This window comes from Culex quinquefasciatus, chromosome 3 (genome assembly GCF_015732765.1).
Source record: "Culex quinquefasciatus strain JHB chromosome 3, VPISU_Cqui_1.0_pri_paternal, whole genome shotgun sequence".
In the NCBI taxonomy this organism is placed as follows: Eukaryota; Metazoa; Arthropoda; class Insecta; order Diptera; family Culicidae; genus Culex; species Culex quinquefasciatus.
In genome coordinates this window covers 122,066,244-122,080,498 of record NC_051863.1, presented here as the reverse complement: position 1 = coordinate 122,080,498, position 14,255 = coordinate 122,066,244, and the positions used below count along the sequence as shown (strand labels likewise).

Below are 14,255 nucleotides of genomic sequence, written 5' to 3'. Positions count from 1 at the left end.
CTATGCAAAGTGTGCGTGCGCGCCGGTGCGGTACTGTGTTCCGATCGATCCGCGTAATTTATTGTGAAAACCGCGGTTTTCCGGCACAGCGCGGCGAGAAGTTCCGACGAAACACTCCGGAATCCGTGTTGGACCGGTTGCCGGCGAAGTCCAATCCCGCAGATCACGATATCGCGAAAAAATTGTGAAATTGTTGGTCGATCTCGCGGACCAAAACAAAGAACAAAAGTGCTCCCCGCGTGGCCAGTGCAGCTCATCGTCGTCGTCGTCTTGCGTTCGTTTGCACTACAACAGTGAAAGTGGCCGTCGTCGTCGTCGTCTACGAGACGTGTATTGTACCGCAAGGAAGTGTGGAATAGAAGTGCACTGTGGGTCGGAGTGGAAAAAAAAAAAAAAAAAAAAAAAAAAAATCGGCAAAAGTGTTTTGCGAAAATTGAAAATCGAAATAAAAGAGAATTCAGTGCAGTTTTGAGTAACCACATCGTGCCTACGCCACCCGCCCCCTCCGTCCTCTCCGTTTTACGGCGTCTGTACCCCACGTTAGGGGCGGCCTAAAACAGCGGGGTGTGCGCTCCTTTTACTCGTGAGCGGCTGTTCCCAGGTTAGGGGCGGCTCCAAAAAGGTTAGTGACCTCCCCCCCCCCCTTCTTCGAGCGTCTGTTCCCCAGGTTAGGGGCGGCTCGAAGAAACTGGTGTCTAGCTCCATTGCCGAGGTAAGCGTCTGTTCTCCATGCTAGGGGCGGCTTACAGCGGATAGAGTTTCAGACCCCCCCCTCGAGCGTCTGTTTCCCAGGTCAGGGGCGGCTCGAAACAGCGTCTGTTCCCCAGGTTAGGGGCGGCTGATTAACAGTCTCAGTGCCAGGGTGGGACTCTAAACAGTCCTGGTACGACGGTCCTCCGGCGAGACAGGGGGTTGGTGATGGCTACACGCACCCGCCGTAAAAACCAAGTGCAGAGAGCTCCAGATGCGAGCCGATCCAATCGCCGACCCGATTTTCGGGGATCCAGGGATTGGAAACTCGGGACGTGGAACTGCAGGTCTCTCAACTTCGATGGGAGCGACCGCATTCTTTCCAACGAATTGCGGGTCCGCGGTCTCGAAGTCGTGGCGCTGCAGGAGGTGTGCTGGACGGGAAGGACCACCGGGTGTACGGTGACTACACTATGTATTGAGCGGCGGCAATACACACGAGCTGGGGACAGCCTTTATAGTGTTGGGCGAAATGTCGAAGCGCGTGATTGGTTGGTGGCCAGTCAACGACAGAATGTGCCGGTTGAGAATCAAGGGCCGATTCTTCAACCTGAGCATCATCAACGTGCACAGCCCGCACATGGGAAGCGACGCCGATGACAAGGACGCTTTCTACGAGCTTCTTGACCGCGAGTACAGGAAGTGTCCAAAACACGATGTCAAGATTGTCATCGGCGACTTGAACGCTCAAGTTGGCCAGGAGGAGGAGTTCAGACCGGTTATTGGGAGGTTCAGCGCTCACCAGCAGATGAACGAGAACGGCCTACGACTCATCGATTTCGCTACCTCCCGAAACATGGCCATACGTAGTACCTTCTTCCAGCACACCCCCCTATACAAGTACACCTGGAGATCACCAAACAACACGGAGACGCAAATCGACCATGTTCTCATTGATGGTCGGCACTTCTCGGACATAATCGACGTCAGAACCTACCGTGGCGTGGACATCGACTCGGACCACTACCTGGTGGTGGCTAAGCTGCGCCAACGCCTGTCCGAGGTCAACAAGATCCGGTACCGTCGCCCGCAGCGGTATAACCTGGAGCGGCTCAAGGATCCTGAGGTCGCTACCCAGTACGCGCGGGAACTCGAAGCTGCGTTGCCTGACGAGGGCGAGCTCGCCGAAGCCCCTCTGGAGGCCTGCTGGAGCCACATGGAAGCAGCCATCAACGCAGCGGCATCGAGCGCCATCGGGTACGTGGACCGAGTTCGACGGAACGGCTGGTTCGACGAGGAATGTCAGGCGATTTGGGACGAGAAGAAAGCAGCGCGGGACAGGTGGCTGCTGCACAACACCCGTGGGAACAAGGAGTCGTACAAACAGTTGCGAAGACAGCAAACCCATCTCTTTCGGGACAAGAAGCGCCGCCTGGAAGAGTTGGAGTGCCAGGACATGGAACAGCTGTATCGCTCCAACGAAACGCGTAAGTTCTACAAGAAACTCGGCCAATCCCGGACTGGCTTCATGCCGCGAGCCGAAATGTGCCGGGATAAGGACGGAGGCATCTTGACGGACGAGCGTGAGGTGATCGAAAGGTGGAAGCAGCACTTCGACGAGCACCTGAACGGCCCAGAGGCGGAGTACCAGGGCGACGGGGGAAACGACGTCAGCGGAATGGTGGACGGCGAGGACGAGCCAGCACCCACGATGAGGGAAGTTAAGGATGCCATCAAGAAGCTGAAGAACAACAAAGCAGCGGGTAAGGATGGTATCGGTGCTGAACTCATCAAGATGGGCCCGGACAAGCTGGCGGCCTGTCTGATAGTCAAGGTCTGGGACACAGAACAGCTACCGGAGGAGTGGAAAGAGGGAGTAATATGCCCGATCTACAAGAAGGGGGACAAGTTGGAATGTGAGAACTATCGAGCCATCACTATTCTCAACGCGGCCTACAAAGTGCTGTCTCAGATCATCTTCTGTCGTCTGTCGGAGCGAGCAAAGGATTTCGTTGGGACGTACCAAGCCGGTTTCGTGGAGGGGGGAAATCGACGACGGACCAAATCTTTTTTGCTACGCCAAATCCTCCAAAAGTGTCGCGAGCACCAGATCCCGACGCACCACCTGTTCATCGATTTCAAAGCCGCGTACGACTCGGTCGATCGCGATGAGCTATGGAAGATCATGTACGAGAACGGCTTTCCCGGGAAGCTGATCAGACTGGTGAAATCGACGATGGACGGGGCACGGTGCAGCGTGAAGATTTCGGGAGCGATGTCCGACCCGATCGAATCGCGCAAGGGACTGCGACAAGGCGACGGTATCTCCGGCCTCTGTTTCAACATTGGGCTTGAAGGTGTTATGAGGCGGGCGGGCTTCAACATGCGGGGCACGATTATCAACCGATCCAGCCAGTTCATCTGCTATGCCGACGACATGGACATTGTCGGCAGAACGTTCGAGGAGGTGGCCAGGCGGTACACCGAATTGAAGCGGGAAGCAGAGAAGGTTGGATTGAAGGTGAATGTTGCGAAGACGAAGTATCTGCTGGCAGGAGGAACCGAGTCCCTTAGGACCGAGCGTGACGATCGACGGCGACGAGTTCGAGGTTGTGGAGGAGTTTGTGTACCTCGGATCGTTGGTTACGTCGGACAACAACTACAGCAGAGAAATTCGGAGGCGCATCATCACCGGTAGTCGTGCCTACTACGGACTCCACAAGACCTTACGGTCTGGTCACCTTTCCCGGCGTACAAAGTGTACCATGTACGAAACGCTGATAAGACCCGTCGTCCTCTACGGGCACGAGACGTGGACGATGCTCGAGGAGGACCTGCAAGCGCTTGAAGTTTTCGAACGGCGAGTGCTTAGGACAATCTTTGGCGGCGTGCGTGAGAACACCGTATGGAGGAGAAGGATGAACCACGAGCTGGCGCAACTCTACGGCAAGCCAAGTATTCGGAAGGTCGCCAAGGCTGGCCGAATCCGGTGGGCCGGACACGTCGCAAGAATGCCGGACGCGCTGGATGCGCGCCAACCGAACCAGACTATCAATCCGGTGAAGTTGGTGTTTAATTCGGAGCCGGTTGGAACGCGGCGGAGGGGGGCGCAACGTGCGAGGTGGTTAGACCAAGTGGAGGAAGATCTGAGAAGTGTGGGAGTTCCGAGTCGGAATTGGAGAGTAGCAGCCCAAGACCGAGTTCAGTGGCAGCGCATCTGGAGACAGCTCATGACCCGGAGGTTGTACGAGCAGTAAAAGTAAGTAAAGTAAGTAAGTTAGTGAATGGCATTTCTTTAAGAAGTTCATTTTTCGAGTGTTTTATAGCATTCCACTTAGAGATGAGGAAGGAAAAATGTGACCTTTTGTTATACAAAATCACCAAACCTGCACCAATTTTGCTGACATTTTTAGCAGAGCTATGTTTTGACCCCCAAAGACGCTTAGGGGAAATTATCGTATGTTTGGCAGGTTAAGCACTCGCTTCTAACTCCATCCAATTTGCTGATTTTCATTATTCAAACAACTAATTTTGCTCAACTTTTGATAGAAACTTCCTTGCTCACTTCGTATTGAGTTATTTAACACTCGATTTCAGTTTATAACGCTTTTAATGAGCTGTAATCGAATTTCAAAGTGCTGATATGACAATATTAAAGACAAGCCGGAATTAAATGCTGTTCTCCTATTTTGATTGAAAATTGAATACCCAAAAAATGTGTTTTTTCAATTTTCATAGAAAGTTAAAAACTCAACACATCTTGGCCGATGGGTCACCTGCATGAAGTTAGCTCAAATTTGCAAGCTGAATCAAATACTTAATATTCAGAACGAGCCGTGAAACTTTTAGCAAAATGGATCACGCTACTGGCACTTTAAGCTTTTCATGAAATATTTAAAACAAAAAGTTGAGTGTCTCAATTAAAAAAATTAGCGTGAGAGCAAGAACACAAGTTTTATCTGAAAATATTTGCTATTTCATCATGTTATTTTTAAAAAGGTATTTTGCCTTCCTCACTGAGGTAAGGCTATAATCCTGCTCTAAAATTGAACTTTTTATTTAAAGCTCGAAAACCCACCTTGATGTATACATATCGACTCAGAATCGAAAACTTAACAAATGTTTGTGTGTATGTGTGTGTATGTGTGTGTGTATGTGTGTGTGTATGTGTGTGTGTATGTATGTGTGTATGTGTGTGTGTGTGTGTGTGTGTATGTGACCAATAATGTCACTCAGTTTTCTCAGCACTGGCTGAACCAATTTTGACCAAACCAGTCGCATTCGACTTGGTTTAGGGTCCCATACGGTGCTATTGAATTGTTTGAAGTTTCGATAAGTAGTTAAAAAGTTATGTATAAAAATGTGTTTTCGCATATTTTCGGAAGTTGAATAAATGGCAGTAAACTGAACCAAACATCATCATGCTATACATCGTTAGTTAGGTAATTGAAAGACCTTTCCAACGAGATCAAAACATTGGTAATCTGGCAACCCTGTCTCGAGTTATAACCACTTAAGTGATATTTATGTACTTTTTTGTAGCCGGATCTCATTTAAATGTATGTAAACAATGTCCGTATCCATCATCTGACCCATCGTTGGTAAGGTAATCGAAAGACCTTCTCAACGAGTCTAAAAATTGAAAGATCTGGCAACCCTGTCTCGAGTTCTGACTACTTAAGTGACATTTATGTACTTTTTGTAGCCGGATCTCACTTAAATGCAGACATGCATCGGCACTATGAGCTCTTTTTAACGGCACTCAGCTTGTTATAGATGGCATTTTCGTTTAAAGCAATGTTATGCTTGTTGCTAGGTGAAAATCTCTTGATTTTGGCTTGAATAATGTGTAGAAAACATTGGTTCATTGGAAAACCCGATTTTAGCTATATGTTCATGTAAATGTTCTCTTAAGCTCTCAAGAAGAACTTCTTAAAAGCTCTTTGAGTGCAATTAAGAGTTCTTAACCTATATCTCGGTTGGGTTTCAAAATAATCTCTCAGGGTCTTCGGGAGCCTAAAAGACAAGCGTAATTAGCGTATTCTAATCACTGGCACAACATGCTGGGTATCTTCTACGTGAAATGCCAAACAAGTTCTTCTAAAAGAGGAGTTAGAGCGGATGCATGTCTGCTTAAATGTATGTAAACAATGTCCGGATCCATCATCCGACCCATCGTTGGTTAGGTAATCGAAAGACCTTTCCAACGAGTCCACAACATTGAAGATCTGGCAACCCTGTCTCGAGTTCTGACCACTTAAGTGATATTTATGTACTCTTTCTGTAGTCGGATCTCACTTAAATGTATGTAAACAATGTCCGGATCCATCATCCGACCCATCGTTGGTTAGGTAATCGAAAGACCTTTCCAACGAGTACTAAACATTGAAGATTTGGCAACCCTGTCTCAAGGCTATGACCACTTATGATACCACTTATGAGCCCTTGAGTGATATGTGTGTTTTTTTGTTTTCCGGAACTTAACGAAATTAGACGAAATTTGTGTGCAAATCCATCATATAACATATCACCCATTTTTGGAAAATAGTGAGGAAGGCACCAACCACATAGGTGGATTAATTTAGTTTTTTGTTTAACTTACTTAAGGGGTGACATACATGTAAATCAGCAAAAATGTCAAACTTTTTTTTTAATTTAAAAAAAAAGATAAAAATATTTATCTGTTTTTTAGATAAATAATCGTCAGTTTTGGATTTTTGTAATTTTTAAAAAACGAAATTTTAAAATCGGGCTTCTTCATGCACACGGGATATGTCTTGAGAGCCTTCATCCCAAATTTCCCAATTTGGTCCATCCAATCTTGAGATATCGTGGCACCCGTAAATCAACTCGGTGTTCCGAGAAAAACGCTCACAAAGTTTGACAGTGCGCTTTGCTAATGGCAAAACTATAAACTTAAATCGTCTTCTACTCACTTAATTCATGGCATATCTGCATAAAACTTTCAGGAGTTATTAAAATTCATCTTTTTGAAGGATTTAATAAATATTTGGAATTATGAAATCTTAAGTTTTTCTACATGTATGTAACCCCTTAAATGAATATTTGTTTTTCTTTAATTATATAATTTCTTAGTTAGGCCAAATCTTATTTTATTTTGGATTTTTCTCCCTACAGTTAAAATTAATTGCTCAAAATCAAAATGTTTATTTAAGAAACTTTTTATAAAACAATGAGAAACTTTTTGTCTTGTTTTTTAATCTTTTAACATAATATTAATTTTTCAGTACGTTGACCTAAATTGAAGTTTGCCGAGCTATATGACTTATTATAAATGAGCCTGCCAAGTATTGCAAAAAAAATAAGTTTCAAAATTTATAAGCAAATTCACCATTTCAAAACAAGGGCAGTTGCATTTTTTTCTAAATTAAAAAAAAAAAAACATTTTTATAACATTTATAAGAATTAAACTGTTAGAATTAAGAATTAAATTGATTTGAATTGAGAACTATTCAACATATATTTTTCTACCTTGTTTAATTTTTTTGTAGGTTTGAAATCATGTAAAAATGTTGAGTGATATTGATTTTAAGATGCACAGAATCACAAATAACTTAGTTAAGTGAGCGACTTTTATTTATATTTTGTATTTGTGCACTTGTAATTTGGCCCATTGTCACACTTAATTTGGCCAATCAAATTTTAAGAATTAAATGTGTTACCCACAAATTACTATTGTTGGAACTCTTGTTTATAATTATTATTATCGAAATGGGGAATCTTTCTTGAACGCCAAAATATATTGAACTTAGAACAATTTGGGATTTAAGCTCAATTCCCCCATCGGAACAAGCCCCTTAATGCCCTCAAAAAAGTAATTTTTGTTCTACACACTAAAAAATAATGATTATTACACTTAATGGAATTCACTATTCGACGTAATATAAAATCGTGTAGTCGAGATTATGATGTGAATTTACATTATATTAGACACAAAATGTCAAATTTGCTATTGAAAATGTGAAGCATAACTTTTGATGTGATAATAAATCTATTTTGACCTAATTTTACATTATATTTGATGCACATAACTGGAGCGTGTTTTAAGATGTAACGTTACATCAAATATAATGTAATGCCACGTGTTTATTTCTTACACGCCTGAAGTTGAAACGTCAAATCGTTGTTGATGTTTGGCAACGAGATTTTTTTTTTCGCGGGGGACCGCAATAATTCTTGGAATCTACTACAACAAGGCCTGGTCGGCACAATTAAAACGCTGACAGAGGTAAGTTTTAATGTTCGCGGTCGGATCCCAACGTAAAGTGCATATTTTTTGTTACTTTTTGTTGCAGTTCAGGTTGCAGTTGTAAATTTTTATCCGGGAGAGCAGCCGCGGAGTTGCTGCCGGGGAAACCAAACATTCGATGTTCCAAGCTGCCAACTCAAAACGGCTGGTGCTTCAAGAAAGTGACCCAGAATACAGAATATTTAGAAGGTAGCAAAAATTGAAGTAGTGAGATGGTTGTGGGCCACAACTTGTGGCGGAATCCGATTGAAGGTGGTGAAAGGAACAAGCAGAGGAGAGGAAGAGTCAGTGTTTAGGAAGAAGCAGTGTTTATATGCAAATTGTTGAATTGGGGACTAGATAAATGTGGAAGTGTTAATAATCGTGAAAACTCAATAAAATCATTCAAAACAACCAATTTTGTTTTATTCCCGAAACTATCTAAAAAAAAAAAGGTTTTGCAGCATACGTCATCATTGCTACCGATACATGTAAAATTACACTATCATGGCTAGTTTTTAATATCGTGTAATTTTACAATCTGATGTATTTTTACGTCTTTTTTGACGCTCCAGTTATGTGCATCAAATAAGACGGAATATTACACGACTTTTTCTTAGTGTGTACTTAAAAACATGCATAAGTTTTGCTCTTGCAATAATAGAAAAAAAATATCATACATAGAAAAAAAATTATGGTAATATTACATCTGGGAAAGGGTACATCTTTTATGTCACAAAAAATGAGTAATTTTACCTCTAAAAATGTATAATTTTACCACTATTCTGGTGTAATGTCGCATTTTCAGCCTAAATTGAGGTAAAATTACATCATAAAAGAGGTAATATACACCTTCCAAATTTACACAATTTTTTACTGTGTACATTTAATATTTAATCTGGCAGTCAAAGACCTACAGAAGATTGTCAGTTCCGTTTTCTGTTGGCTTATGTAATGCTATGAATAGCTCGCCGCAAAGTTTATCAATATGTATAAACTGCTTTGAAAAGTTTTGCAAAAACACCGTTAAGTTACGTGAAGTTGCCATGATAACAACTTTATTCTTGGTGGAAGTAACTTAAGCAACGATTTCGTTAGGCTGCAGGCCAGTTGCACTTCCACTGTCTGGTCTCAAAGAACTCGGAAGATGTTTTGGCTATTCCTACTGAGCTTGTCAACAGCGTCGAACGGTGCCGCTGCTTCGCACAACTTTGTTCTAAAGAGTTCAACCGGAGCTCGTCACGAGTGCAACCAGTACTTGGTACAACCAAACTCGTGCGTCGATCGCTGTGAACTGCTGGTGCAACGCAGTTGGAACGACTCATCCGGAGTCATTTGGGTTCCGTACGGGCGACACTTTGCTCCAAGCTGCGACGATCACGAGAATGACGCTCGGACATGGGCCTGCATTCAGAATGGTTCTCGAGACATCGCCGAGGATGACGTTTGCAGACGAGCTGCGATTTCGCGACGCTGTTTCTACCAGAACTACGGAGAGATAGTTCAAGCGGCTCAGCTTGTTCCGCGGACAGAGCTGGAGGTCGCATCGATCTTGCAGGAGTGCATTGAGTTCCTCCAGGTGTTGCCGGATGAGCTGGATGACTACGTCCGGTATAACTTCCAGCTGAACGAGCAGTCCCGTTGCCTGATGCGTTGCGTCATCATCCGGCAGGGACTGTACGACGACGAACGGGGTCCCGACCTGGACCGGATGTACGTTCAGTGTGGTGGATACGACGTTCCGGAAGAAGAGTTCAAAGCAAGTGCTCGGAAATGTATCAATCGGTTGACGGAGGAGTTCCGATGTGACAAGTGTGCGTTGGCGGCGCGGATTGTGGCTGAATGCTTTCCGCAGGAGTCGGGACCACTTTTTGCGACCATAGTGGCGGCGAATTTACTCAAGTTTAAGATACGGAAGACTGTTAAATTCTTGAAGGAAGCGTTCAAGTAAATCCGGCATATAAATAAAAAATAAAAACTTTAGGATTAGATTTGAGTATCTGTTCTTGAATGTGTTGATCACTGAACACGAATCCGTGATCGTTAATGGAGACACGGCGTGTTTTCTGGGCAACCTTAAGGAGAAAAAATAGTCATCACTACTTTCAAAAGTGTCTTATAGGAAATTTTCTCAGCTTTCCAATGCTTCTAAGAGCGAAATGTTTCATCAAGAAATTTCTGAGATATCTCTATTTTAAGATTTTCTTTTAAAATCCTTGATCAATTATTGGAAACTTTTAAATAACAGTCCAGGAAATTTGTCAAATGATGTGTTTCATGTGTATTTTAATGACCAAAATGTGCAAAATAAGACAAGAAATAACTTTGTAGAAGATTTCAAACCGCTAAACATTTTGAAAATTAAGTTTTAACCGAATTTTTGAATATGTGGGATTTATTCAAATAATAAATAATAAAACCATATTGAAATATTATTTTTACAAGAACAATTAGATTTTTACATAATTGTTGTGTACAAATAACACCGGTCTGCTCTGATTCAGCTTGGAATTAACTGATACAACCGAAATTTCCACAGGTTTGAGATTGATAGGGTATTACAAGATTTTTATAAATAATTATCATATTTCCTTAATCAAACACTAACTAGTTGCATGGATACAAAACATGTTTTATACTCGAAATTATAATGCAAATTACTGTTGCTTTAGGAGAAATACTTTTCATTAGTATGAAATGATTGTTTCAGTTTTTTTGTATTAAATGATCAAGGAATTAGCAATATTTTAGAAGTTTATAAGACTCTCATTTTCAATCTCATCTTAAAAATATATATATGTCTTGATTTTTGTTCAAATAGTTTGGAAAGAAAGTTTCTGTTAGATTTTCTTTGTTAAAATACTATTTAATTTTTGTTCAAGTAAAAATAAATGTTTGTGACGGTGTTTTCAGAATTCTGAACTGGAACTTGCTACTTTTAAGTGCATTTTCTACAGAAAACATTTAAAAAAAATTATGTTTATTTTATACTCATGAAAATATGACTTTTGAAGCTTGCTACAGTAATATGTAGTACATTGTCGATTTCAAATAATATTTGTATTTTTGTTCCTGGTTAATGTTTGCTTAAGAAAATATCAAATTTTTTCATTAAAATTCAATAATACCATTAACAATCACAAACCTGCCAAAGTTTCGGTTGAACAAGTAAATCAGAGTAGACACGTGATATTTGTACACAAAAAATTGTAATTATCAAATAATTCTTGTAAAAAAAACATTTTTACACTGTTTTATGATTTTAATTTCTGAATAAATCCCATATATTCAAAAACTTATACAAAACATAATTTTCAAAATGTTTAGCGGTATGCAACCTTCTACAAAGTTGTTTCTTGTCTTACTCATCAAAATGTGCAAACATTTTGATTAGTAAATGACTCATGAAACACATCATTCGATAAGTTTTCTAAACTGTTAGTAAAAAGTTTCCAATAAATAATAAAGGAATTTAAAACCAAAAAACTTAAAATAGAGATATCTCAGGAATTCCCCGATGAAACATTTCGCTTTTAGAAGCATTGGAAAGCTGAGAAAATTTCTTATAAGACACATTTGAAAGTGGCGATGACTATTTTTTCCTGATAGGGTTGTTCTAGAAAACACGCCGTGGGAGATAGTTCTTAGTCGACGAATCGCTTAGATGTCTTTGGTATTTTTATCCATGGATCAAATATCAGTCATTTTTGTCATCCTAATACATGTTCATTTTATTAGACAATTTTTTTACCTGTGTTATACAAGTTTTTGCAGTCATTTCAAATCAAATGTCTCTTCCAAAAGTCATAAATTTCTCAAGGACTCCAATTGACAACTGATATTTAAAAATCCGTACCTATATCTATAAAAGACCATTAAATTTTCATCAGCTTCGTAGCAGGGCCACAAAATCGATTTTAATTCATTTTTTTCAGTTTTGTAGATATATTCCCCCTCATAATCCCACCCTCTTAGAGTAGAGCGTTATCCCCATTTCAAATAGAATTAGTCCCTTGAATGAAGAAACCACAAAAGACTTTGCGCCCCGTTTGCGGACGTTTAATTAAACACACCAATCGTAAATATGTGTGTGTGTGTTCGTTTGCCCTGTTCTCCATTATTATCCTCTTATCGTATCGATCGTTTCTTTTTTGTCTTTCGCCTCTCTTTTTTATCTCTGCCTTCGACCAAAACGAAAAAAATGATACAAAAAATCCTCAAACGACCATAAACAAAAACAAAAAAATGAAACTGAAACAGGACAGTACAAATCCCAAGTGGAAATCCACGGTAAATTTTACTTGCTCTGAACGTTTCTTAGAAGAAAAATCAAAACAAATCATTTAAAAAAAACCCTTTCACTGTTATGAAACTATTCTCTTTTTTGCACTCTTTAGCTCTCGTAGTTGATTACTTTTAGACTCACTGACAATGCGTAACCTCTCGTAGCTCGTAGCTCGTTTTAGTTGATTGTTTGAAAATGTTCCATGTTCTGACCTTTGGTTATGGTAGTGAAATTTATCACCGTCAGGTTGTTGGAACTCTTTTCTGTAGGTTGTTATGTCACAATTTGGTTGGATTTGTTGAAGAATTGAATATTTGTGATTCAATTTTGAATAATTCAAAGCTTTAATCAAATTTTCGTTAGTTGTTTGGGGTTGATTAAAAAAATTATCTTTTCCAAAACGGGTGTTCTTTACTTCAAGTCATAATTCTAATGCCTTATTTAATGGGATTAATTATACGAATAATACATCATTTTCAAGTGACACTTTAAATTGTTTAAAGCAACAACAAAAACTCTAAATAACAATTAAGTCACACAGCACTTGCCCCAACCCTCATCGATTTTCGCGAAACTTTCAGCTACAGTAAGGCAGCGCCATCCGAAAGAATAAAGATCTGGTAGTAAAAAGGTACTGTGAACGGACACACAGAACATATTCCGAGATGCTCAAGAGCGTTATTTCGTAACGTGATATCATAACTTTACGAAAAGATACATTTTAGACCAATTTTTCGAGGTTTTCATCTTATAAACACAATCCTGTGCTGAAGTGTATTAAAAAATTAAAAACTGGTGTGAATAAAGACGAACAGAGCGAACCCACTGCATAGTTAATATGTTATGTGTTGAACGGTAGTATAGGAATTAGTAAATTTTATTTTTGAGTTTCTACAATCACACTAAAAATCTTTAAAAAATCGTGGTTTGATAACCATACTGTAAAGTAAATAAAAAGGATATTTTCAAAACTGCAGTATTTTTTAACACAAATAGTGGGGCCATACATAAACTACGACATTTTAAAAAAACTTTTCATCAATAAAACTTAATTGCAAAAAACACAATTTAAAATAAAAACGTTACTTAATCCATCATTACGTGATTGGTGACTTCCACACATTTAGAGTGTAATGCTAGGTAATATCTGAGATCCGGCTTCCACAAAGTTCATAAATAACACTTAAGTGCTTATAACTTTTGATAAGGTCGTCAGATCTTCAGTCTACTGAACTCGTTGAAAAGGTCTTTTGATTACCTACCCAACGACAAGTCGCATGATAGATCCGGACAACGTTTTCATCGAAATATGTGAGATCCGATTGATACACTGAAACAATAATACACGCTACTTTTATGAGATTTTTTGATTTTTAAGTCTAAAACTTAAATTTAAAGCATGACGAGGTTTCTTACAATCTTCCGGACTTTTGTTAAAATCGTTTTTTTTTTTAGCATAACTTTTGAAGTACTTAACTAAACTTTATCATTTTCAATAGCGACTTATGGGACCCCAAGACGGATCGAATGAGACCAAAACGGTTAAAATCTGGTCAGCCAGTGCCGAGATAACTCAGTGCAAATTTTTTGATCAACATCCCACCACACACACAGACATTTGCTCAAAATTTGATTCTGAGTCGATATGTATACGTGAAGGTGGGTCTAGGAGGTCAAATCAAGAATATCGCTTTTCGAGTGATTTTATAGCCTTTCCTCAGTAAGGTGAGGAAGGCAAAAATCTGATATGTTTTAGGGATCATCAAATGCCAACTTTTCAGAAATTTCCGGAATGGGCAAAAAATCTCTGACCGAGTGATGATTTTTTGAATCAATACCAATTTAAAAAAAAAACGTAATATTGGTCGCACAAATTCAATTCAATTAACATTCACTATAACGCCCTTTTCAAATGTTAGATCTGATTTATAAATTTTGGAAATATTGTTTTCGAAAAGATCGGAAAAATTCACGACTGCTTTTTATTTTAACATTGAAAATTGGACCATTTTTTGCTGAGATATCGGCAAT

At 40.2% G+C, this 14,255-nt stretch overlaps 1 protein-coding gene across 3 annotated transcripts in view; it reads left to right on the top strand.

The window, feature by feature from the left end:
- Positions 1-14,255, top strand: part of LOC6050731 — a 365,664-nt gene that overhangs the window by 318,407 nt on the left and 33,002 nt on the right. For 2 of the 3 annotated variants that reach the window (XM_038259120.1, XM_038259118.1), the window contains exon 9: positions 12,200-12,229. The exons of the other annotated variant lie outside the window; for it this stretch is intronic. In XM_038259120.1, the coding sequence (XP_038115048.1) occupies positions 12,200-12,229 (30 nt within the window). The remainder of the gene's footprint in view (positions 1-12,199; positions 12,230-14,255) is intronic. 3 annotated transcript variants of the gene reach the window in all.